The sequence below is a fragment of the Microcaecilia unicolor genome, chromosome 13 (genome assembly GCF_901765095.1).
Source record: "Microcaecilia unicolor chromosome 13, aMicUni1.1, whole genome shotgun sequence".
NCBI classification, from domain to species: Eukaryota; Metazoa; Chordata; class Amphibia; order Gymnophiona; family Siphonopidae; genus Microcaecilia; species Microcaecilia unicolor.
In genome coordinates, this window is record NC_044043.1 from 83928774 (window position 1) to 83955114 (window position 26341).

Below are 26341 nucleotides of genomic sequence, written 5' to 3' on the forward strand. Positions count from 1 at the left end.
TGTAGTCTCATGAACCCTAGTGGCAGTACCATGAGACTACCACTAAAGGTCACAGCAGCCATTTTCATTTTAGACTCAGGATCAATCTAAGGAAATATTTCTTTACAGAAAAGATAATGGATGAATGGAAAAGCCTAGGTCTAAATTCAAGGCAGCATGGGACAAGAAAAGAGGATCTCTAAGGGAGAGGGTGGAATTGTAGAGCTTAGTAGTTGGTGTGGATGGCAGACTGGATAGGCCATATGGGTTTTATCTGCCATCATTGCCTTAACTGCAAAAAGTTATTAAGTGGCATAAATTTGTGGAATATGTTGATCCCCTAAAATTACCTTTCATAATCCTTAAGGACACTCAATATGTCATAAAAATTTCAGTGTGGATATGATGTAAAATGGCTCCATACGTGCATTCAGGGAAGGACTTCCCAACAGACAGAACAGACATAGTCCTTACATAGTAAATGACGGCAGATAAAGACCTGTATGGTCCATCCAGTCTGCCCAACAAGATAAACTCATTTTACATGGTATGCAAAATGAGTTTACGGAATAGTGGAATAGCCTAGTAGTTAGTGCAGTGGACTGCAAACCAAGGGACACAGGTTCAAATCCCACTGTAACTCCCCTCTTCTTTGTAAATGTGATTCCTCCAGGAATGCAGGTGTAGACTGACCAGGCAACCGGCCAGTGCTCGAGGGCCCAGAGGCTCTGCCCTGATGTCCGGCGTGCCGCTGGTGACATTGCCTAGATGTCACCACACCTTGACCAAAAGTCCACCCTTGCAACAGGCCCTGTCCTGCAAAGCTGTGGCCTTATTTCAGGTTGGCTGGCTCAGTAACAGAACATCAAAAGGGGACAGGGATTCTGTCTGGGATGCCATAACTCTAAATTCTGGAGTAGGACCCCCCCCCCCCCCCCCCCCACTCAGGATGGTCATGAGTTCAGAGGAGGACACACCCCAGCCAGAGGAGAGCAGCCTGCTTTCCAAAGATCTAGTGGCAGCCACAGGGTTAAAGCCATCACAGCATGCGCAGGGAAACAAATATCTGTTTGACTCTTCTTGGCCCTACTGATGTGCTCTAGAGATTTTGTGTCAATACAACATCTAGGGGGTCATTTTATGAAGGCTTTTCTGTGTGTAAAGCCTTTTGTACATGCAGAAAAGGAGTTTTATAAAATGGCGCAGTGGTGTAAGCATGTATACTTTTACATGCCAAGATGGTCCATCTTACACACAATGGGGGGAGTCTATAAATGGCTCTGGGAAAGATCAGCATTAACCCTCGGATTCTATATAGCGCGGCTAGCGTTCCGACCCAAAATCCAAGTGGATTCTATAAAAGCGCGCGTAACTTAATTGGCTTAACAAGTCAGCCAGCATTGTTAACAGCACTTAGCAAACAATAATGAGCACTAATTACTAATAATTAGAATTTATCTGCACAAATCGCTAACTGTATTCTGTGATGCAGACCACCTAAATTTTAATGCGTGCATGCAAAAAGGGGTGTGGTTATAGGTGGAAAAATGGGCATTTTGTGGGTGTTCAAAAATTTATGGACATAGTATTAGAATATAGCCCAGTGCGCCCAAATCTACATACTGGGATTTATGCCATGTTTTCACTGGTGTAAATGGATGCACATAGTTTTAGGCATTGGACATCAACTAAGCATATTCTCTCTATATAGGTACCACTTATAGAAAATTTATTTATTTATTTAAAGCATTTATATCCCACATTTTCCCACCCATGGGCAGGCCCAATGTGGCTAACAGTAATCTACAGAAATCATACAACAGTTCTACAAGAAACAATCAACAACATGGAAGTGAAAGAGACATGGGAGTAATAGCAAAGGTGGGGAAATGTGGAAAGAGTAAGTTAATTCAATGGGTAGAGATGCGGGGCGGGTCTGGAGCGTAAGCTTTTCCAAATAAGAAGGTCTTAAGATATTTTTTGAAGGTCGGATGATCAGGGGTAATTTTTACAAATTTAGGTACACCGTTCCACATTTGTGCTCTAATATAGGAAAAGGTGGAGGCGTAGGTGGTTTTATGCTTAGGCAGAAATGTTTTCCGCACAGACCTTTTAGGCACCATATAAAGAATCTCCCCCTAAGCGCTATTCTATAAAGGGTGCCGATTCCCGCACCCAACTCTGGGCACCACACTTAGCCTTCTCAAACCTGCTGTAAATCTCAGTGCCCAAGTTGGATGCAGAGACCAATTATTCTGTAACACTGCGTGCAACTTTTTGGAACGCCTCTGGCCCACCCATACTCCTCCCATGGCCACGCCCCCTTGTGGGTTGCGTTCTGTGGGATTTAGGTGCCCAGTATTATAGAATAGGGAACAGTCAGATGTGTGCAAAAATCCTAATTGGTGCCAATTAACGTCAATAATTGGTTGTCAGCATCCAATTATTAATAGTTAACTCATTTGCCAATTAAATTGCACTTGCATCTTAGAAGCGCACCCAAATTTGGGTGCCCAAATCCAGATGTCATATATAGAATCCAGGGGACACCTTGTATAGGCATTTCCTAGGAACACAGTTGGGGGAACAGGAACAGAGCTGCAATGCACATGTGTATTTTATAAAATATGTTACACACACATTTACACCTTCATTGGTATTTGCTTTCAATTGGAGCTGGATTGGGGAACCTATTTTATATGGGCGCTTATGTGATCTTAATTAAATAGATGCCTTTTTGGACTTCTCACATGTAAAATTAAAGAACGGATCGAATTCAGTGCTCTTACCCACAAGATCGTATACGGGGACGCTCCAGCTTGTATGTTCAGCCTCCCTCTCAGAAATTCCAAGAAGCCGTCCCGCACCTATCTCAATCTCCACTTTCCTAACTGCAGGAACCTAAGATACAAACTATTCTTCGCCTCCTCTTTTGCTTTGTGTGTCCCCGTTACTGGAATGCTGTGCCATCAACATTAAAAGAGACTGCCGATCACAATCTCTTCAGGAAATCCCTAAAGACTTATCTATGTGATAGATCTTACTCCTCTGCTGCTTGACTTCTTGCAGTCCCTCATTCGTTTCTCCTGTTGTTTCCCCTCCCTCCCCTTCATGTACCTTATTCTCTGATTTAAACTAGAATTACTATGATGTTCTTTTCCTAAAATGTTGTAAGCCACATAGAGCCTGCCATAGTGGGAATTTGTGGGATATAAACGTTCACAATAAATAAATAAATAAAATCAGTGAGAAAGTGACAGTTGGGGAGACAGCTACTCACCCATACCCCCACACACACACACCAAAACTGATGGCATAACCCTCCCTCCCTCCCTTCGGAAAGTAGGCTAAAAGGGAACACAACAGCTGTAGTGAGAGAGGTCATGTGTACAATCAGTCAATATTCTGCAGGGCAGATGCCCAAAACTGAAAAGTCTTTTCCCTTAGTCTATAACACCATCCCTTTGTGTCAATTCCAAGGCTGGCTCAAGGGACTGTGGAGCCTTGAGCCAACTTTTTCATTGCCCTCCCCCCTCTGCAATCTGCTATCTGTGCCTCCACTCTGCCCCCACCCCCACCTGTAATCCAGTATCTCTCCTTCTCTCTCAGGTCTCCCCCCACCCAGACCAGATAGGGCACTGGCTTCTAATCTGATTCCTAACTAAATCATTTTTCAGTACCTTCTGGCCCAGTAAGAACTATCCTGGTATGATGATGTACAGAAACATTTGAGACCATGTATATGTCTACTTCACATCTGAAAAACATCCTCATGGCCTTTGAAAGTTAAAGCTGTAACAGCATTCTGACTTTTTAAACAAAAGAGTCAATTGCTGACACTAATTTTTATTTTATTTTGTTTTATTTTATTTTTTTGTTCTTTAGAAATGAAGATTTTCCAAAGCAGTTAGGTTCTTTGGATTTCTTATCGAGGCACTCTCGCCAACTCTGCCGGGTTAGATATTTTTATTTCCACAAAATAATTTAAGCAGGGGCTCAACATGACCCAGGATCTTCGTCCAGCACATCAATGTTCTAAACTAAGTTTAACTAAGGTCTTGGTCAACTAAGAAAATAATTTTATGCCTAGATGAAAATTAGCTTCATCTAGTCTAGGATGATCTTGGAAGGACAATAATTGTTTTGTGCTATTCTGTCATGTATGAACATGTTTTAGAGTAGAGAGGAAGGGCTTTTCAGTTTTACAAAGAGCATCAACTAAACTCTTTAAGCTCATTAAACCTCATATAGATTAGGTGGTATAACGAGAATTAATAATAAACTAGTAAAAGAGGCCTGTTTCAGAGCAAATGAAACGGGCGCTAGCAAGGTTTTTGTCGCCATCACCCCCTCCTCCGTGGCCAACCCCTTCGTTGTTCTGCCATTGCTCCGCCCCCAACGTCATGACGTTTGACGCGAGGGCGGGGCCCGGAGCGATTTCCCACCCCCCCGCCTCCCTGCCTCCCTCCCTGCCAACCCCTTCGTTGTTCTGCCATTGCTCCGCCTTCGAGGGCGGGGCCCGGAGCGATTTTGGTGGCTTCACCACCACGAACCTTCGAACCTTTTTGAAGGAAGTCAGGGCTTGGCTTCACTGATGTCAGTGTCCTCAGAATGTTGAGGGTGAGTTTTATTATAGTAGATGATTATAGCTCCATCTTGGTCTGCTTGGTGAATATCATTGAATTTTAGTAGCTGTCTCATTTACATACGGACGTAAAGGATCCACACTCCTGAAGAACTTGGTACTGTCAACAGTTTACTTCCCAGCGGTGGCCCTGGTAGTAGAATTAGCACCTCTAAAAGGAAGGACTTTTGTAAGAAAGCTAAAGGTGCAAATCCCTATAGCTGAGCTAGAAGAAGAATCCTATCCACTTTAACTACTACTACTACTATTTAGCATTTCTATAGCGCTACAAGGCATACGCAGTGCTGCACAAACATAGAAGAAAGACAGTCCCTGCTCAAAGAGCTTACAATCTAATAGACAAGAAATAAAGTAAGCAAATCAAATCAATTAATGTGTACAGGAAGGAGGAGAGGAGGGTAGGTGGAGGCGAGTGGTTACAAGTGGTTACGAGTCAAAAGCAATGTTAAAGAGGTGGGCTTTCAGTCTAGATTTAAAGGTGGCCAAGGATGGGGCAAGACGTAGGGGCTCAGGAAGTTTATTCCAGGCGTAGGGTGCAGCGAGACAGAAGGCGCGAAGTCTAGAGTAACCTGGTTGCTCGGCCCTCTTCCACTACCACCTACTCTTAACATGCACGTAACCTGAAAACACATCTTTTCAAGAAGTCTTTTCCCCCCCACTGGATCTGCCTAATCCCACACCACCATACATCACGAAAAGTTCAGAAATGGAAAACAATAATATTAACCTCTCTCATAATATGCTAATATATCAACCTAAGAGTTTATTGTACTTCTGTATTATGTACTAGACTTCTACAAATCTAGATTTTGTAACCGCCTTTTCAGCAATATGTAAGCCACATTGAACCTGCCATACGGCGGGAAAATGTGGGATACAAATGCAATAAATAAATACATGTAATACAGACAGGAACAGAAGGCCAACAAGACCGTTTTGCATCCCTAAAACACATTTCCTGAACAGGGAAAAGCCCATAGACATAAGGTATCAGAAGGCCATAGCAAAGTAATTTCATGCGAACACAATCCACTACCATTGTTCTCTTGCTCAGAAATATGCAAATTAATAAGCAGTTCTGCCTACATTTTGAAGCCAGTAGCCAGAGAGTACAATAACTTACTGTACAGTGTTAAACCACAAAAGGGTCTTGAATCTTAGCAACAGATTTTCGATTGGCTGACCATCCCAAATTATCATTTCAGTTGACCTATTCTAACTAATACTGGAAACAAACAAGAAATTCTTTCTTGTGACTTGAAAGAAAGTTTGTCGAATGCAATGAAACTCTTGAGGACAGTTAAATAATTTGTGGTAGTAAGGAAATGGCTGCATATACTGGTCTGTTTCCACAAGTAAAGGAAGAGATGGATTAGTTTTCCTTCAGTTTTGCAACGGTTTTATCCCCATTGAAAATACTGGTCTACCGTCTATGATAATGCTGGAACTCTTTCTGATAAATCCTGCACACTTTCCCTGCCCCTCATCCTCAAGGCTAAAGGAGATATTGAATCAAAACTGAGTTAAGCTTTGTTGAAATATGAAAAAGATACTACTTCGGGGTTGTTTTATGGTTGCAAGTCTATTTGTTTTATGGCTGGTACACCAAATTTTGGGGGCTCATTTTCAAAGCACTTAGACTTACAAAGTTCTATAGTAGCCTTTGAAAATAGTAGCTTTGAAAATACACCACCTTCAACTCTGACTCCTCTATTTTTCTACCGTCTGACAGTATGTATTTTCCAGGTAGGCATACATGTAAGTAAAGTCTGGGTGGAGCTCACATGTGTGTAACTTACAGATTACAGTACGTTATGTGCATATCCCCAGCACTTGCGCGTGCCACAGAGCTGGCATAGCCATGTGCACCTAAGTTATAAATGCAGGGCTTTTTTTGAGGGGGTACTTGGGGGTACTGAGTACTGGCGCCTTTTCCATTGCTAAAATTGACCCATGGACTCCAAGTTTTAATGAAAGAGCTCAGGCTCTACACACCAATTGTGCCTTGTCATAGATTCTGTGTGACTAGTTGCCGGGGGCCTGGCTATTGTGGGGTGGGTCCCTCAGTGATCACCCCACCCCTGAAGGCTGGCCTGGCATTTGAGAACCGACACCTTTGTCGCTGGAAAAAATACACTGTATAAATGAATATATATGCAGTAACACTGGTGTTTATTTAAAGGAGGTAGGTCCATCCAGGCTCCTCTGGGAATCTATTCCATTCTCCATATTGGCTATTTTTTAAAAAACGCTTTTGTGGTCAGCACCAGATACCAGATGCTAACCCAATGTTGAATACTTAAGTGGTTATAAACCAGTGGCTTGGCTAGATATAGTATTTCAGGTGGGCCCAGAGTTAACTTGGATGGGCCCTTCCATGTCCCCCTACCCCCATCCCCGTGGATATATAAAATAGTTTTTTTTACCTTCCTCTCAGCTTTCCCTCCCCCCAATTTCTCTGCATCCAAAATCTCTCCCTCTCTCCCCAATCCTTCACACGTGGACCAGCAACTCCCTTTGTCTCTGAACCCCTTCCCCAGTGTACTTCAGAAGCAACCTCAGCGATTCATTTTTGCTGCCTGTGCTGGCCCAGTAAGCTTCCCTCTGCTGCATCCTGCCAATAAGGAAACAGGAAGTGATGTCAGCGAGGGAGGGACATGACTGGGTTGGCATAGAGAGAGGAAAGCCTGCTGGGTCAGCTCAGGCAGCGAAAATGAATCAGGGATTGGAGAAGATACCAGGCCACTGGAGAAGGAGAGGGGAGTGTGGTGTCACCATTGGGTGGACCTGTGCCCACTGACAGCTAAGCCACTTATGAATATTGACCAACAGTACCACAAATAGGCAATTTTTTTTCTAGTATACTACTACTTATCATTTCTATAGCTCTACTAGATGTACGCAGCACTGTACACGTGAACATGAAGAGACAGTCCCTGCTTGACAGAGTTTACAATCTAATCAGGACCGACGAACAGGACAAGTAAGGGATAAGGACAAAGAGTAGCAAAATTCCACGCAGAATCCCTAAGAGTAGCAAGATTCCACATAGAATACCAAAGAGTAGGAAGATTCCAGAATCCCTAAGAGTAACGAGATTCCATGCAGAATCCCAAAAAGTAGCAAGATTCCAGAATCCCAAAGACTACTACTACTTATCATTTCTATAACGCTGATAGACGTACACAGCGCTGTACACTTGAACATGAAGAGACAGTCCCTGCTCGACATAGCTTACAATCTAATTAGGACAGACAAAGAGGACAAATAAAAGATAAGGAAATTACTAAGGTGGGTGTGAAAATATTTAATCATTTTGACTTCAGTCAGGACTTAACAAATATCTGGGTTTTCTAGCCCATTATAAACCATGAAATTCCACTGCTCTGTCACCCTCTGATCACCGTGCATATCTCCCTGTCCCTCATCCTCTCAGCCCTCCCTGTTTCTCACCTAACCCACACCTCCCTCATCCTTTCAGACTGTCACTGAAATACATATGCTGTTACTTATCAAAATTTGCTTATTTCTGATCTGACGAAGAAGGGGTGCCCATCTCTAAGGGCCGTCCTTAGAGATGGGCACCCCTGTTTGATTATGCCTCTCCACGTGCCTTAGTAAAAGGGCCCCTTTGTAGGTTTGCCAAACTTTCTGTTGCAATGTTTTACAGATCAATGCTTAAAACAGGCCTTTCTATTCTTTTGCAAACTAACCAAATGGTAACATCAAATAAACTTTATTATTTTCCACAATACAATTTATTTTGAATTAAACCAACTGCCTGCAAAGACTAGGCGGTCTATTAACTAACCTAGCATCTACCTTTTCCTATATGAGCACGCAGCTCTGGAACGCGTTGCCACGTAACCTGAAAACTGTCTATGAACTGACCAATTTCCGCAAACTATTGAAAACCTATCTCTTCGACAAGATATATCACAAAGATCAACACTTGTAACTGTACAATCTTTAATTTATCCAGAAATGTTCTATACTATCTTTTGCTTTAACACTATCATGTATTTCACCACCATGTAACCCAAAACCCTCTGTAAAACCAAATGTATATTCTCTTCTATTTCCAGTATCCATGACGAATTGTAAGCCACATTGAGCCTGCAAAGAGGTGGGATAATGTGGGATACAAATGCAATAAAATAAATAAATAAAAATAAACCTCTGCTAAGATTTTGCCAAAATTCATGGCTGTTGGCTATAAAACCTGGGTATTTACCCTCTAATTCTATATATAGTGCTCAAATTAGGGCATGCACCCAAATTGTACACACAATTTAATGGCTTAATGAGCCAATTAGCGCCAATAATTGAGTGCTAACAACAGTTGGTACTAATTGACAATAACTGGAATTACTCACACGTATATATAGTTGCTACTCTATAAAGATGGGTGTATACATTTTTCTGCAGAGATCTGAAAGGGGGTGTGGCCATGGGAGGGGTATGGGCAGGTCAGAGGCGGTTCTAGGATTTGCGAGCATTGCTGTAGAATTTGGGGGAACCGTGTCTAATTTAGGAGCAGATCCTGGTGCTAAATGCTAATTCTCTAAACAGCATCAACTTGTATAAAAAAATACAACAGCCAACAACACAGAATATTGGCCGCATAGTCTAAATCAGGTTTTCACAGGAATTCACATGGGAAAAACAGGAACAACGCATACTAAAACCATCTTTTGAAAGATCTCTTAATTCATTGTCCTGCTTCTATGCATCAAAGCATCATTGCGAAAATACAAATCATTCAATAGGATTGATCATTTCAGCTTTTTACCCTGAACATCCTTCAAACACGACCACATAACACATATGAACACGAACAACAACAAAAAACAGTCCAGAATGAGACGTTTGTTTTCAGGCTTTTAATTCTATCCAGTTAAAAAAATGTAAATTATGAAAACAGCACTGATAGCAGAAGCGGAACCAGGTTGACGGCGCAGGGGGAGCGAGAGCAGCGAGAAAGCGGACTTCCGCTTGTGCCAGAGCACATTTTCAATGCAACACATTGAAAAAAAATAGGCGCCAGCAGAACTCCGTTTGTGGGAGCAGCCGCTCCCCTGGCGCCCCCCTCCCCCGGCTACGCCACTGACTGATAGACAATGCTGAGCTAACAGATTCATTGCTTCGTTACTCAATTTACAGACCAACTACACTGTACAAAAAGGAATTTAATTATTGCATAATAAATAACACTGCATGACCTACATTGTTCAGGTACACAACACGAAGAAAAAAATATGCTCTGGTTCTCAACATCCCAGAGACGGAGGATTCGCAGGACAACTATCTTCATGGACATGCTTGCATTGAATGTACTTTTGACACACTGATTCATCTCACTCTCCCTATCATCCCCAAAGACTCCCACAACCACGTTGCTTTTGACCTACCCCCAAGATCCTCAATGATATCAAGAGTGGAAGTCCATGAGAAGCGTTCCATATTGCTGTATCCCAGCTCGGTCAAAGACGTGGGGAGAGTTTCAAGTTCATAAGCTCCACGTTTTTTCCAGTAGAGAAACATATTGCAGGTTTGTTTTAAAAATACAACCGTTCTAGTTCAGTTATTAAAGAAAACTGACTCTTCCGCTATCCTTCACTTCTTTCTTGCTAGAAAATCAGGTAGGTTGCTTTTCTTTTCATTCCTATACAGCTCGGCGTGTTGCATGCTTTTTAGCAATCCTGTGTGTAGGACTAGCATGAAGGCAGCATTTGGCCTCAAGTTGTGGATGCTGGTTGCCGGACAAGTGCTTCATTCATCTCAAGGAAAAGGAGAATGCTGGGACAGCAAAGGGTACCACTGTATACTGACCAATAGCCTAAAAATTGGCTCAAACAAAGAACCTTTCTTCAACTTCCCACAGACGCTTTCAATAATTTCACTTTTCATAGACAATAAAAAAAAATGATCAGCTGAGGAGAAAGGACATTTTTTTCTGATTATTTTAATCACATGGCATTCGGTATAGCATTTTGGCTAGTAAAGGACAGACTCTGTAGCCATTGCATGTCAACGAATAAAATTCTAGGGATGAATGAATCTGGCAATGATACGGACATAGATATAAAATGCTTTCAATTCTGCCTTTAGTTTCTCAAAATATTTTGGAGGCTTTCTAAACCAGTTAAAATGCGGCACTTCAGCAGGTCTTTCGTACATAGAAACAAAAAAACACAATAGCAGAAAGACCATGGGGGGCATTTTCAATACGACATCTAAATCTGATTTTGGATGTTTTGCTGAAAACGTCCAAAGATCGAGTGGTGAACAAAGCAATTTTGGAACTAGAGAATCATTGCATGTGATGATCTTAAGGTGGCCAAACTGGAAGAAACAGCAATGGCGAAAGCTAGAAGAAAGCTTGGGTACCTAGGGAGAGGAATGGCCAGTAGGAAAACGGAGGTGATGATGCCCCTGTATAAGACTCTGGTGAGACCTCATTTACAATATTGTTTACAATTCTGGAGAACACACCTTCAAAAATATAAACAGAATGGAGTCGGTCCAGAAAGCAGCTACTAAAATCAAATCAAAATAATTCTTATTGACCACTGTCTCCCCTTTTCAGGGTTCAATGCGGTTTACAACAGCTCAATTATAAAACTTTATATATATAGCTTAATCAAAATTACAACAATACACATAAACGAAAAACAGTATAAAATGGTCAGTAGTCTTCGTCATAAAGAATAGGGGGTCACACTTAAAGATCTCAATATGTATACTTTGGAAGAAAGGCGGGGGAGGGGAGGTATGATACAGACATTTAAATACTTATGTGGCATAAATGCACAAGAGACCGGTCTCTTTCAATTGAAAGGAAGCTCTGGAACGAGGGGGCATAGGGTGAAGGTGAAAGGGGATAGACTCAGAAGTAACTTGAGGAAATACTTCTTCAACGAAAAGGTGGTGAATTTGTGGAACAGCCTCCCAGTGGAAGTGGTGGAGATGAGAATACTGTCTGAATTCAAGAGAGCTTGGGACAAGTACATAGGATCTCTAAGGGAGTGATAGGGAGAGTAGATGGCATGGATGGGCAGACTGGATAGGCCATATGGTCTTTATCTGCCTACCTTTTTCTATGTTTCTATATCTACCTTTTTTGCTTCAAAAATGGCCATTTGCAAGACGTTGTTGTGTGTAGTGCATCTATCTTGTAGGACCATTTTCGAAAAAAAGAAAAATGTCCAAGGGGAAAATGCACAAAAACAAGCCATTGGGATGTATGGAGGACCAGTATTCTCAATAGACTAGCCACAAAAACATCCCAGCTAAGCACTGGGGCACCCTAGGGGGCGCTGCAGCGGACTTCACATATAAGGTCCCAGGTACACATCTCACCGTTACCCCCTTATATTGTATGGTGAGCCCTCCAAAACCCACCATAAACCTACTGTACCCAACTGTACACCACTACAATAGCCCTTATGGGTGAAGGGGTCACCTATATGTGAGTACAGTAAATTTTAGGTGGGGTTTGGAGGGCTCAAACTTTCCACCACAAGTGTACCAGGTAGAGTGGGATATGGGCCTGAATTCTCTTCTCTGCAGTGCACTACACCGACCACTAGGCTACTCCAGGGACCTGCTTACTGCTCTAATAGGACTGACCATAACATCTGAAGCTGTCATAGAGGCTGATATATACTGTTTCTTCCATATCTTTGGGGGGTGGGAGGTGGTTAGTGACCACTGGGGGAGTAAGAGGAGGCCATGCCTTAATACCTCCACTGGTCATTTAGGGCACCATCTTTTTTTTTTTTAACTTAGTTTTGATCAGTGGCGTAGCTACGTGGGGCCTGAGGGGGCCCGGGCCCCCGCAGATTCGCCCCTGGCCCCCTGCCGACGACCCCCCTCCCGCCACCAACCCTCCCCCACCATCGCCGCCAGCCCCGCTACCGCATGATTTACCTTGATTGCTGGCGGGGATGCCCAAACCCCGCCAGCCAAGAGTGTTCTTCAGCACTGGAGTTAGTAAACTCCGGCGCCTTCATTCAAGGAAGTTCGTCTGAAGGATCAGCTGGTTTTGACGCATTTACGTCCTGCACGGGGCTACATGCACGGTGCAGGACGTAAGGCGTCAAAACCAGCTGATCCAGGATCCTTCAGACGAACTTTCTTGAATGAAGGCGCCGGAGTTTACTAACTCCAGCGCTGAAGAACACTCTTGGCTGGCGGGGTTTGGGCATCCCCGCCAGCAATCAAGGTAAATCATGCGGTAGCGGGGCTGGCGGCGATGGTGGGGGAGGGTTGGTGGCGGGAGGGGGGGGAGTTTAAGAGTGTCGGCGCGATCGAGCGGGGGAAGGGGGTTGCCGGAGGGGGGGGAGGCGGCTTAACAGTGCCCCCCCATCTCGGGCTCTGGCCCCCCTCCTGGCAAGGTCTGGCTACGCCCCTGGTTGTGATTGAAACAAGTCTAGACCAAAACATCTAACTTTTAGCTCTGGACGTTTTTGCTTTGTTCCCTGATGGCAGAAGAACATCCATGTTTTGGGAATGCCCAAATCTTGCCCCGAACATGCCCCCTTGTGATTTGGACACATTGCATATGAACTGCATAGAAAAATAGCAATTTGGATGCTTTGGCAACTTTGTGCCACTTTTTGGACATTTTTTCTGTTTTGAAAATAAATCCCCATATGGCCTATCTAGTCTTCCCATTCCCACTCACTGCTCAGCTGTCCAGAGATCCTCTGTGCTTGCCCCATGCTTTCTTGAATTCAGCTACAGTCCTTATCTCCACCACCTCTTCTGGGAAGCTATTCCACTCATCCGTCATCCTTTCTGTAAAGACATTTTCCCTTGCATTATTCTTGTCTACCCCTTTTAACCCTAATCATAGCGCCTGTTACTCCAGCTCCTTTCTGTTAAAAACGTACTCATCTCCTGTGCATCTATGCCTTGGAGATATTTAAATAGTCTCCCTAACCTCCTTTAGATTGTTGATCATTTTAGTTGCTGTGTCTGGACCATCTGTACCTGGTTGACAGGGCCACATTTTTATTTATGTAGATTTTGCTCACACCTTTTTCAGTAGTAGCTCAGGGTAAGTTACATTCAGGTACGCTAGGTGGTTCTGTGTCCCAGGAGGGCTCACAATCTAAGTTTGTACCTGAGGCAATGAAGGGTTAAGTGGCTTACCCAAGGAGCAGCAGTGGGATCTGAACTGGCCATCTCTGGATGTCAAGACTGGTGCTGTAACCACTAGGCCACTCCTTATGCAAATATGCAATTGTAGACCCTCCCTATGAACCTCCAATCACTTATTTTCTTATCCCTTACTCCTAGATCTTTCATGGCCTCCCCCCAACATTTCAACCCTCCAGAAGTAGCAGGAAAATGTGCAAAGCCAAGCTGTGGGTGAAGCAGCAGTGTGAGCAGACATGGGGACTAGGCAAGGTCATGCTTCAAACAGAGTGGCTTAATAGTGTGAGCTGGAGAGCTGCCAAGTTACCTAGTTCCTATTGTCTTGTCTTCTCTCTCAATGTCCACCACCCATCTTCCCTCTGTGTCCTTATTTGTCCTATTCAGCATTTCTCCTCCTCACATGTTCCTCGTCTGCCTTCTCAGTGTCCCTACCCCCCCCCATGTCAAGCTTTGCCCTTCTGTGTCCCTGTACCTATGCTCTCTCCATGCACAGAATCTTTTCTCTGTGTCCCTGTCCCATCCCTTATTCAACATATTCCTGTTTTCCTCCCCACGCACACATGCCCCACCCTAGGTCAGCATCTCTCCCTTTCTCTCCCCTGCTCCCCCTCCCTTGCAGTCCAGCATTTTTTTCTCTCTCCCTTCCTCCATTGGTCCAGCATACCGCCATTCCCACAACCCCTGGTCTGTTCTCTCTTTTCCCTCCACTTCCCCCTTCCAACATTGTGGGTCTAACATTTCTCAACCTTTCTGATCAGTCTCTCACTTTCTTCCCTCCACCCGCTCGCCCACCCACCCCCAGAGTCCAGCATCTCTCCCCTTTCTTTCCCCTCACCTCCTGGTCACGCTGCTGCAGTAACCTGGAATCGGCGGGACTCCTCATATGTGCTAAGGTCACACAAGAGCTGAGCATGCTCAGGGAGTCCTGGAGTTGGTGGCTGGATGCACCCGCCGACTTCCAGTTTACCGCGAGGAGGAGGGAAGCGGCTCGGCAGCAACTTTAGCTGACGGGAGGGGAAAGGAATACATTACCCCCTCAGTTCACCTCTGGGCCTCACCCCCCCCTCCAAAAGGGGTGATATTCTGATGTTATTTCATTCCCTTTACCCCATACTAGGGACAGAACAGCTTTAAATGATAAAACAAGAAGGTTTCAATCGCAAACACTAGCACAGTATCATCCAGACTAAATAAGAAATCCTTCTCTGTACATGGAGATGCACCTAATCTGGGATTCTTTTAAAAGAGACAGGGCACCATCTGTTCTTGCAACCCTTAATCTAAGAGTTTCAAACAGGAAAGGAACTGGCAAGAGATTTAAGCCTAGAATGTCATGGTTTAATCATCTAATGTCAGGCTAATTTCTGTGTGTTTTTCTTTGCCTTTCAGAAAGAAACATGGAAGGCACAGCATTAACCAATTTCCTGAGGGTTCAACGATCACACATATAAACTTTACGCGTGTTACAGAAAATTCCAATCTCTGCTGCATCATTTTAGAACAACTCAAGCTTCAAAACTCTGTCGCTTCTAGAAACTTCACCCTGCCAGATACATGAGTATAGGCTAGACATCTCAAATATTAATGCTGTAGCTGGCTCATGAGCCAGGGAATTCAACCGAAAGCATCAGGTCATCTCTAAGCAAAGCGTGCTTTTCAACTTCAAAGTTGAGTCTTGACCAGATTTTCTCAGACTGTGGCAAATTTGTTGCAAACCAGACTGGATCCTCCAGTGGAATTTTTCTTTTTCTAAACCAAAAGGAGAGGTCTGCATGAGACTCAGACTTGTACATAACATATGGAATAATGGTTAAAATCTACATTACTAGAGTGACTGCCCCTTAAAACCTCATAGTTAAAGCTTTAAGGTGCCAGCTATGAACAAAAATTTGTTTGCTTGGGGTGGAAGAAATCCGCTGTGTAGCAGGGGCGTAGCCAGACAACAGATTTTGGGTGGGCCTAGGCAAGAAGTGGGTGGGCACCAAGTGTTCTCCACACTACCACCACCAAAAAAATATCTAAGCTGGCAGGAAAACGCTTCTTTCCACCTTGGCAGTCTGCAGAAGGCATGCGCTGAAAATTGAGCATGCGCAGGTTCCGGTATCGTTGAGAGTAGCGTTTTTATTACCATTAGGCGGAAGTCTTCAGCTGATGGAGCTTTGGATCCCCACCAGCTACCACTAAATGTGTGCTACTGTTGGGTGGGCCTGAGCCCTAAGTGGGTGGGCCCTGGCCCACCCAGGCCCACCTGTGGCTACGCCACTGCTGTGTAGAATGGTATCTTTAATTCTTATGTTCAGTGCTTTTTTTGTAGAAAAAAAGGTGCCGGTACTCATTATGGGTGGGGTCACCACATATGGCTCCACCCCTATGATAGCCACACCCCTTATACCAGCCATGGCGTATATAAACAGATATCATTGAAAATATTATACTAGTATAGGAGAAAAAATAACGTGATTTTTTTCATTATAAATAATTTCTGTAAGCTGTTACAGCTCCAATATACCCAGTGCAAAATAAGACAGCAGATGTAAATTCTCAAATTGGACATATTCCAAACATTAAAATGAAAATAAAATAATTTTTTCTGCCTTTGTTGTCTGGTGACTTTGTTTTTCTATCCATATTGGTCCCGATCTCTGATTCTGCTGCTCTCTATCTGTTCTCTTAACTCTATTTCCAGGGCTTCCTTTCCATTTATTTTTTTACTTTCCTCCTTTCTTCTTCATTTCTTGCCTAAGCGTGCTGAACACGTGCCAAATTGGAGTTACCGCCCAGTTACTGCGTGGCCCTTGCAGTAATTTCAATTTTGGTGTGTGTCTGCTATGCGCATCTGAAAAATATTTTTTATTTTCTGGCGTGAGTAATGGACACGCAACACGTGGCATTTGACGCGTGTCGGTCATTACCGCCCAGGTTCTTTACCACTAGGTCTATGGCTGGCGGTAAGATCTCAGACCCAAAACGGACGCGTGGCAATTTTGATTTTGCCGCACGTCCATTTTTGTCAGAAAAAAAATGAGCCTTTTTTACAGGCGCACTAAAAAAAATGGATCGGCGCATGCCCAAAACCCGTGCCTACGCTACCGCAAGCCATTTTTCAGCGCACCTTTGTAAAATGACCCCTCAAACACTAGTAATGGCTACTTGAGTTTTGCACTACAAAAATACTAGAGGGTCCTTTTACTAAGGCACGATCGATCACGTTTTTAGCGCGTGCTAAAAACGTGAGTGCGCCTTAATAAAAGGGGGTCTAGGTCCAGTACACTGACACTGGAAAAGAAGAATTTGAGAGGAGAGAGAGAGCTCAGCTACTCTTCATTATTAATTTTGCTAAAACACAAAAGGCATGCAAAGCTCCTTTGAGGTTTCTTTGCTTGACTTCATGAAAACAGGAAGAAAACGGCTGCTGAAGCTCATGGATCTTCCGTTTCTATTTTATTTTATTTTTTCTAATGGGACCTCTGATTTTCACAAGGTCCTGCATGAAACTGTCTGGGGACCAAATCTCCAAAAGTTTGTGGCAGGTGAATCTTTTCAGGGTAGATACCTGGCACATTTTATTCACATCCATCTAGTTCAAACCAGATGGTGTCAGCTGTTTCAAAACAGCTGGAGCTACTAAGAGAAAACAGCTGTGAGACAGGGAAGGGAGGATGGGGGAGACTATCATAAGGGCTACAGTTCAAAGTTGGCAGGAGAAATCCATTTTCCCCGACAGGGCTGTGCCAACTACCTCGCATGAGAAAAGGGAATTTAAAGGGTATTTTTCTGGTCTGCTTCAACCTTTTTCTCATTAACCAAATGAACAAAAGTCTCCAAAACTGGAATGAAAAGAAATTAAATGTTACAGTATCAAAACATAACCCTGAAATACTATATCATAAACAAAGTGAGTTTTCTGAGAAAAAGAATTGTCTCCAATATCACCAAAAATGCCTTTGTTTACTCCACTGGCAAACAATAATGTTAAGAAACTCTGGGCTTTATTCAATAAAGATTTTGTTTTCCACAGGCATAAAATGTAAAAAATTCCATTCATCAGGACAGGAAAACTCTACCACAATCTGAATTGCATTAGAATCCTCCAAAACGTCATGTCTACAGCACTGAAACCCACCAAGAAAAAAATCCCTCCTAGAATTTACATGAAAGAAATGTTAATATTCTCAGCAGAAAGTCAACACTAAAGAGTAAAGATTCAACTTCACAAAACAATGTTTTCCTACAAGCACAGAATGGGGAAAAGTCAGCTCCTGACGTTCAATTTTAGCAAGGGAAGTTGCTCTGAGGAGAGGCAAGTTTTTCTCATTTTTTAAAGGTTCTTATTTTAGAGACAGAAGATATTTGATGGAGAGTCTGGGACACGACTGAGTTTGTTTTAAAGAGCAGACAACGGGCTCATACCTGACCATGTTCTTTGGTTAAAAGCTGGGCAGGCAGGAAACAATCAAATAAAATAAAAATGCAAGACATGCAACTAACATGATACAAAACAACATAAGCACCACAATAAAAAAAAAAAAAAAAATTGAACGGTCTGCTTGCAACTAATCTTTTAATGCCATCTCCCCTACCCATCCATGAACATCTTCCTCCCCCATCCAATCTAGTAGTTTATGATCTGTGACCCTATTCTCTCCTCTTTCTATCCCCCTTCATCCTAGAAGTGCCTTGTTTGTCTTCCTCTCTCCCTAGCCTGTCAGCCATTTTTTCCGCCCCCCACACGCTCTTTCTATAATTCTCCACTCTTCCCATCCCAGAATTTTTTTTTTGTTACATTTGTACCCCGCGCTTTCCCACTCATGGCAGGCTCAATGCGGCGGGCAATGGAGGGTTAAGTGACTTGCCCAGAGTCAGACTCACAGAAACAGAAGCCTGCGCAGCCTTCTACATGGAATGTTGCTAGTGGAATAACAACATTCCATGTAGAATCTCCAATAGTAGCAACATTCCATGTAGAATCTCCAATAGTATCTATTTTATTTTTGTTACATTTGTACCCTGCGCTTTCCCACTCATGGCAGGCTCGTTGCGGCTTACATGGGGCAATGGAGGGTTAAGTGACTTGCCCAGAGTCACAAGGAGCTGCCTGTGCCTGAAGTGGGAATCGAACTCAGTTCCCCAGGACCAAAGTCCACCACCCTAACCACTAGGCCACTCCTCCAGTAAAGGAGTCCCTGATTTTCCCCAGTTGTAATCCTGCTTTTGCTCCTTTCCTGGCCCTGGCCTGCCTCTTCTTTCACCTCATTTCCTCCATCCATGCCCTGGCCCAGAACTTGTAACTGGGGTGTTCTTCCTGCCTTGGCTCCAGTCTGTTCTCTTCCTCCAACAACCAAATTGCTCATATATGGGCCACTGTTTCAAATGCCTAGAACTTCAAACATACAGAGCACCACACAGCCCAGACAGCTGGTATTTGAACCATGTGGGAGGAAGCCTAGGGTTGCCAACTGGCTGGTTTTCAGAAGGCCTGGTCGGTATTTCAACAGCCAGGCCAGCTGTTAGCAGCAGTGGCGTAGCCAAGGGTGGGCTTGGGTGGGCCCAGGCCCACCCACTTTGGGTTCAGGCCCACCAAGTAGCAGCACATCTATGATGTGGCTGGCAGGGATCCCCAAGCCCCACCAGCCGAAAACTCCCAACAAGTGTCCCTCCTGCATACCTTGTAAGTAGCAGATCTTCGCCTGCAGTGAGCAGTGACATACATACTGCTCGCACTGGCCCCACAGCCTTCCCTCTGATGTATTTCTGCCTAGGTGGAAACAGGAAGTTGCATCAGAGGGAAGGGTGTGGGGCCAACATGAGCAGTGTGTATTAGTTGCTGCTCACTGCTGGTGAAAATCTGCTATTTAAAAGGTATACGGGAGAGGGGGGATGTTTGAGAGACCATATGGCATGCAGGCGAGAGGAGAGACCAAATCACCTTTGGGACGGGGCGAGGTTCTTCTGCCCACCCATCTTGGGCTCAGGCCCACCCAAAATTGTGTGTCTGGCTACGCCCCTGGTTAGCAGACCCTCAAAACCCGCTATAGAAAAGTTGTTTTTCTTTTGTCCCTGATGCCATGCCCAGAACTATCAGCATCTCTCTCTCCCTCCTTTCCCCAGATCCATTCAGTGTCTCTCCCACCGCCTCTCCCTCACTTCCCCGGGTCCATCCTCCTGGCCCATGTTCAGCATATGCCCTCTCAGTGTCCCTTTCCTTCCCCTATGTCCAGGATCTTCCTCACGTACTAATGCCACCCCTTTTCCAGCATTGTCCCTTTCTCCCCTCCCCCTCCCCCCAGTACAAAAGCTGCTTGGACACAACTTACAGTACTGCCTTGCCCTGCTCTTTCGGAGCTTCTCCCATTGCTTTCATTCATGATTACTGTATGATCAAGGAGGGGAAGGTGTTGGAGTGGGCTTCTTTTAAATAGGTCTTGAAGCTTTACATGCTTCAAACTTGCTATTTTGACAGCGAGAAAGATCAGATGATGATATACAGAGGAGCTAGTAATCACTTGATGAATTCTAAATTTGCTTCTGGTCTCTATAAATATTCAGCCTGATGTTCAAAACAAGTTACACGTTCACCAGAATCTTTGAAACTTATAAATAGTATTGGCTGCTTAAATCACTAAAAGGTTGATATTACCTGTGTAAGAAAGGGGCAGAGCAAGGGAAGGCAAAAACTTTCACCAGACAATAACAATATTCAGCTCCTGTCTGGGATGCCAGTGCAGTGACTGCACTTTAATTTATTTATTTATTTTGTAGCATTTGTATCCCACATTTTCCCACCATTTGCAGGCTCAATGTGGCTTACATTTGTCGTAATGGCGGTTGCCATTTCCGGGTAACAGAATTACAAATGGTATTGCGTTAAGGTGCATCCATTCATGGTAACATACATGGAACAATATATAAATGGAACAGATCATGGTGTGTATATATATATATATATATATATATATATATATATATATATATATATATATATATATACCATGTGCATGCATACATTATGGTATTGCATGAAGGTTCCTGAGTAATACATTGAATTGTAACATACATTAGATCATCGACTATAGAGAGATCCTATTCGACATAGGTTTAAAGTGGTAGTGCTTGATCATTTATCCATATTCAGAGCTGCCATCTCTATGGATAGTGCTGTCAAGTGCATGCTGTAAGTTAAATGTCGCAGCTGGATAAAAATTAGGCCCAGTATTTTCAAGGATCTTGGCAATTCCCTAGGTTACTTTACTGATACCATGGTGATTTTTAAAAATTTCATAATCACCCATCAGTCTACGAACATTTATCATTAATACTAATTTCACAGTGGAAGTTCTTGGGCACTGGAATCTCGGTTTCACTACGTTTCAGTCTGTACCGAGGACTCTACCAAAAGCCTTACCCACACCCTTATCACCTCTCACCTAGACTACTGCAATTTGCTTCTCGCTGGTCTCCCGCTCAGCCATCTATCTCCTCTTCAATCTGTCCAAAACTCTGCTGCACGTCTTATATTCCGCCAGAGTCGCTATATTCACGTTAGCCCTCTCCTCAAGTTGCTTCACTGGCTCCCTATCCGCTTCCACATACGGTTCAAACTTCTCCTTTTGACCTACAAGTGCATCCACTCCACTGCTCCTCAGTACCTTTCCGCTCTCATCTCTCCCTACACTCCTCCCCGTGAACTCCGTTCGCTGGGTAAATGTCTCCTGTCGTCCCCCTTCTCCCCCACTGCTAACTCCCGGCTCCGTTCCTTCTATCTCGCTGCTCCCTATGCCTGGAATAGACTCCCTGAGCCGGTACGTCAGGCTCAGTCTCTGGCTGTCTTCAAGTCTAGGCTTAAAGCCCGCCTCTTTGCTACTGCTTTCGACTCCTAACCATGACTCTCTTACTCAACACCCTCACTTATCACCCCTACCACTGCAATTTCCCCACCCCTAGCTGTCTGTCCGTCTGTCCAATTTAGATTGTAAGCTCTGTTGAGCAGGGACTGTCTTTTCATGTTAATTTGTACAGCGCTGCGTAAGTCTAGTAGCGCTATAGAAATGTTTAATAGTAGTAGTAGTAGTAATAGTACCATTCCTAGACCGCTTTGAGATTCAAAAGAATGCGCTTTTTTTTTTTTTTAATGTGCAGCAGTTCTATATATAACTTTGGTCATTTTAATTATAAATCCCTGGTGGGGTTTTGAGGAATTGGAGGCTATCCAATGCTTTTATCCTGGGTTCCTCCTCTCTCTCTCCCTCTCTCTAATTGACATGGGATTTTCCATTTAAAATCAATGAAAGAGTTCCTTTGGTGAGGATCTACATCTCTCATGTGGTGGGGACAGATCTCAAGGAAGACACATTTCTTGACTCCTCCTCAGAATCCCAGGTGCACTCTGGCTCAGACTCATAGAAGAAAGCAGTCAGTGAAATCCAAGTTTCTACTTGTCTCACACTATTGACTATTGTCAGGCCTCCTATGGCATTGAGACACCAATGGTTCCCAGTGCTTTGGTGAACTTCCTCCCCCAAAGCTCTGGAAAGGAATACTGATGCAGCAGACCTTGACTCTGAAATCCACTGGGCCTCAGTGTCGTGGCATTTCTTTCAGGCAGGACGTTATTAATCTCAAGTATCAGCTGGATTCCCATAACTGGCTTAATCTGTGCATGAAAATGAGTAAGTAGTGCTTTTTTATTTTTCTTTTCTCTTTTTAATAATACATCATCAAACAGTAGCAGCTGTTGACATTGATGACGTCAAAGCTGCGGCCATTGCAGAGACGGAAGAAGCACTCCATCTGCTTCTTGAACTTGTGCATGAACTGCTCCTCAAAGGCTGCCACTGACAAAGATGTCGGCATCACAGTATGAGTGGCCACTTGAGTCACTTGGAGTGTATTGGAAATGGGGGTCTCAGATCCACGGAGGCTGTTGTACCCTCAGAGAGAATGAGCTGTAGTTATGTTGAGGGTACTTCAAGGACATTGGTGGCCTCAGTGCCATGCTTCAACGAGAGGCAATGCTGAGATATCTTAGCCTCTGCCTAATATCCTGAACTGTGCTCCATAGGCACAAAGAAGGGGTCTAATCCTTCCTCTTCTCCAGATGGGAATTGGATGACCCTTCCTGGTGGCTTCCACTGATACTCAATGTTAAGTGATCAAGGTACTCTCAATGTCAATGCCTCCCCAGGGTCCAGTGTAGCTCCTGGGCTCATGGAGACTGATGATTCCAGTGCTGATGTCAATGGACCAGTCTAATCGCCAAAAAACTTCTCCTCCATGAATCCATCCCTTTGTCATCTGTCATGCCCCCTTTTCAACTATGTGACTTAGAATTTACGCACTTCAAGTTATAGAATACGCTTAGACTGCTGTGTATATAAATTCTAATTAATGCCAATTAGTGTCAAAAATTGATTGATAAGTGGCAATTATTGGTGCTCATTGGCTTGTTAACTGATTAAGTTGCACGGGCAAAACCAGAATATGACTGGATTAGCTCGCACAATGTAAGTCGCGCTATATAGAATCTGGGAGAAAGGAACCTGCCGAAGGTCACAAGAGGTGTCAGTGGCAGAAGCAAAATTTGCACCCTGGCTTCCCTGGTTTTAAGTCCAGTGTCGAAAAACTTATGATGCTTAGGTCAATACCTCAAAGCATTTTTCTTCAAACTATATTATGAGGACCACAAATAATCTCATGTTAACTCAGATCAATCGTCGTTCTCTCAATACCGGTCATATACATTGACATTTGACCCGTTACGCCCCATCCTTAGGAAGCTATACTACTACCTTTTAGTACCCCTCACTGCTTATACTCTGTACTATCTGTCAACATCCCTATTACTAATGTAAGCCATGATGAACCAATGTAAGCTGGAATACTGTGGGGTATAAATGTTATTATCAAAAGTAAATAAATGCCCTATCTAGTAGGTCACTTCTTCCTAGGTCATAACCGCTCTTCATCTGCCATCATCTACTGTGTTGACCACAGTGTGGCAAGAACCTGACTGAAAGAATCATAACCTAGGGGGGTTTTTACCAAGCGGTGGTAAAAGGATCCCTGTGGTGGCGTTGGCATGCAGGTTTGCCGTGCACCAAGGCCTCCTTACTTAAAATAAACCCCCATGGAAATGGTGGTGTGGTAAGTGTAACACTTGCCACACTGCCATTTCTGGGGGGGATCCCTTACTGCCACCTTCTACTTAGGAGATGGTAAGGGCTCCCATGGTTAAAAAAAAATGTTTTGGCACTGGAAATTTCACAGTGGGAGTTAGCACTACCAGCGGTTTGGATTAATTTACATGTGCCAAGGCCATGGTAGTCCTACAGCAGCTTGGTAAAAGGGCTCCCAGGCCCCTAATGAGGCTAAGGTCTCTCTCGTCAGGTCACTTTGAAAAGTATTCCATATCCAAGTACATGCATGTTTTGTCCTCTTGTTTTAGATAATAATGTACTGTGTATGATCGCAGTATACAAGTCTGACTTCTGCAAAGCTAAATGCTTTCAATGATTCTGATTGCTGATTGATTTATTTAAAAAAACAAAAGAAATTGATGAGAGTACTTACTCGTTTTCATGCGCAGATTAAGCCAGTTGTGAGAAGGTGACCCGTATTTGGCCAGCACTGAATTCATCATACCTCCTCCTCTTCCCTAATATCAGCAGAATGACCAAGGCTCTGTGGGAGCTACCCAAGAAGTCTGGGTCAGCACTAAACTCCAGGCACTGGTCTCATGTCCACTACTCGATGGCCTTATTCAGACAGTCTTCTTTGGGCTTTTGCTCAGATTATTCGTGGCCAATACTCGCCTCACTCATCCTCAAGAAACCAGGTCTATTTTTTTTTTTTATTTCCTTGTGCTTTTTAGGTGTTGCCACAGAGGTAATAACTGTTTATTGCCTTTAATATTCAGTTCACCGAGAGATCCCATATGAGTCTTGCAGTCTCATGCTTTTCTCCTCCAACAGATGCCGTTTAATTTATTAGACTCTGGATGACTTTTACTCATTCACTTTGTTCCTTCCAAAAATAAATTTCCAGTTAAAAAAAAAATCATTCCCAGGTTTTTTTTTCACTTTCCAGAATTTTTTTTTTTTGTTCTTCCATACAAAAGATCCTTTTCACCCGCCCCAGTGGGAAAAAGATGGATGACAAGGAGAGGGCAAAATTAAGCCCTTAAAATAGTTCTCTGTTCCCTGTCATCTTAACGTTATGCCTCAATCCTCGGCTCTTTTCTGAAAACTCAAAGCGCAGTCCTCAGAGCACCACTGTGGCAGAAAGAGGAGGAGGAGGAGGAAGGGGGTTTCCATAGCAACCATATGCTTTGAAGCATCACTTCTGCTCCAGGTTTTTGTGGTGGGGACATTTTCATATTCCAGCTTGGTCACAGTCTGCTAACACTCAGAATTGCTTACCTTTGTCCTAAGTGAATCCCTGTTACACTTTGGGTTCAACTTTTTATATCTATACACAATGCCTTCTCTGTATCTTTTTTTTTTTAAAACTTTCTGGCCAACTCTGAAAATATGTTTACCTTAGCGTGATCTGTGTGAGGAGGGCCTTGTGTTTCACATCTGATTTTTTTTTTTTTTTTTTACCCCAGTCTGCACAGATGGCTCCCATATTTATTTTAGCCACTGTTCAGGCTTGATTGTCAGCCAAAGCTTTTCTCTCCTGCCAAACTTAACCATATGGGGAGAATTAAGACTGAATTAACTTAAAACTTAACCCTTAAGAACAGGAGTATCACAAGACTATGAACCTGAACCGCCAATAGGTCTTCATTCACAATTACCAGAGGGTTTCCCTACTTTGTTTCTGTGACTGAGACATACAGAACTCGGCTCCCTCAGCAAACCAGTCCAAGGGTGCTTTTAACCAGTACAAGATGTACCCTTATAACTAGCACAATGGGCTGAGAGCCAGGCTTCAAATATCAGTTCTCTCACTGACCTTCCTTGTGACATCAGGCGAGTCTCTCTTTAGGGCAGAAAAAGACTTATCCGAGTGGAGGAGTAACCTAGTGGTTAGTGCAGTGGACTTTGATCCTGGGGGAACTGAATTCAATTCCCACTGCAGCTCCTTGTGACTCTGGGCAAGTCACTTAACCCTCCATTGCCCCTGGTACAAAATAAGTTACCTGAATACATGTAAACTGCTTTGAATGTAGTTGCAAAAACCTCAGAAAGGCAGTATATCAAGTCCCATTTCCCTTTCCCCCTTTCCCTTATGACATCACAATATCAGAAGTGAGCCAAGTATTGGGCAGTGAAGCCATTGTGACATCACTGATGAGGTTGGTTCTTATTGGTGGAATGAGTGGAGGAGTAGCCTAGTGGTTAGTGCAGCAGACTTTGATCCTGGGGAACTGGGTTTGATTCCCACTGCAGCTCCTTGTGACTCTGGGCAAGTCACTTAACCCTCCATTGCCCCTGGTACAAAATAAGTTACCTGAATACATGTAAACTGCTTTGAATGTAGTTGCAAAAACCTCAGAAAGGTGGTATATCGTCTCAAGTCCCATTTCACTTTCCCTAATAAATGGGTTCAATT

The 26341-nt window shown here is 43.6% G+C and overlaps 1 protein-coding gene across 1 annotated transcript in view; it reads right to left on the reverse strand.

Annotated features, from left to right (window-relative positions):
* The window catches only part of LOC115482412 (pleckstrin homology domain-containing family G member 5-like), a 335969-nt gene extending 311540 nt beyond the window's left edge, over positions 1-24429 (reverse strand). Inside the window, exon 1 of the mRNA XM_030222158.1 lies at positions 24356-24429. Coding sequence (XP_030078018.1) covers positions 24356-24425 — 70 coding nt within the window. The 5' untranslated portion in view covers positions 24426-24429. The remainder of the gene's footprint in view (positions 1-24355) is intronic.
* Positions 24430-26341: the final 1912 nt, after the last annotated feature.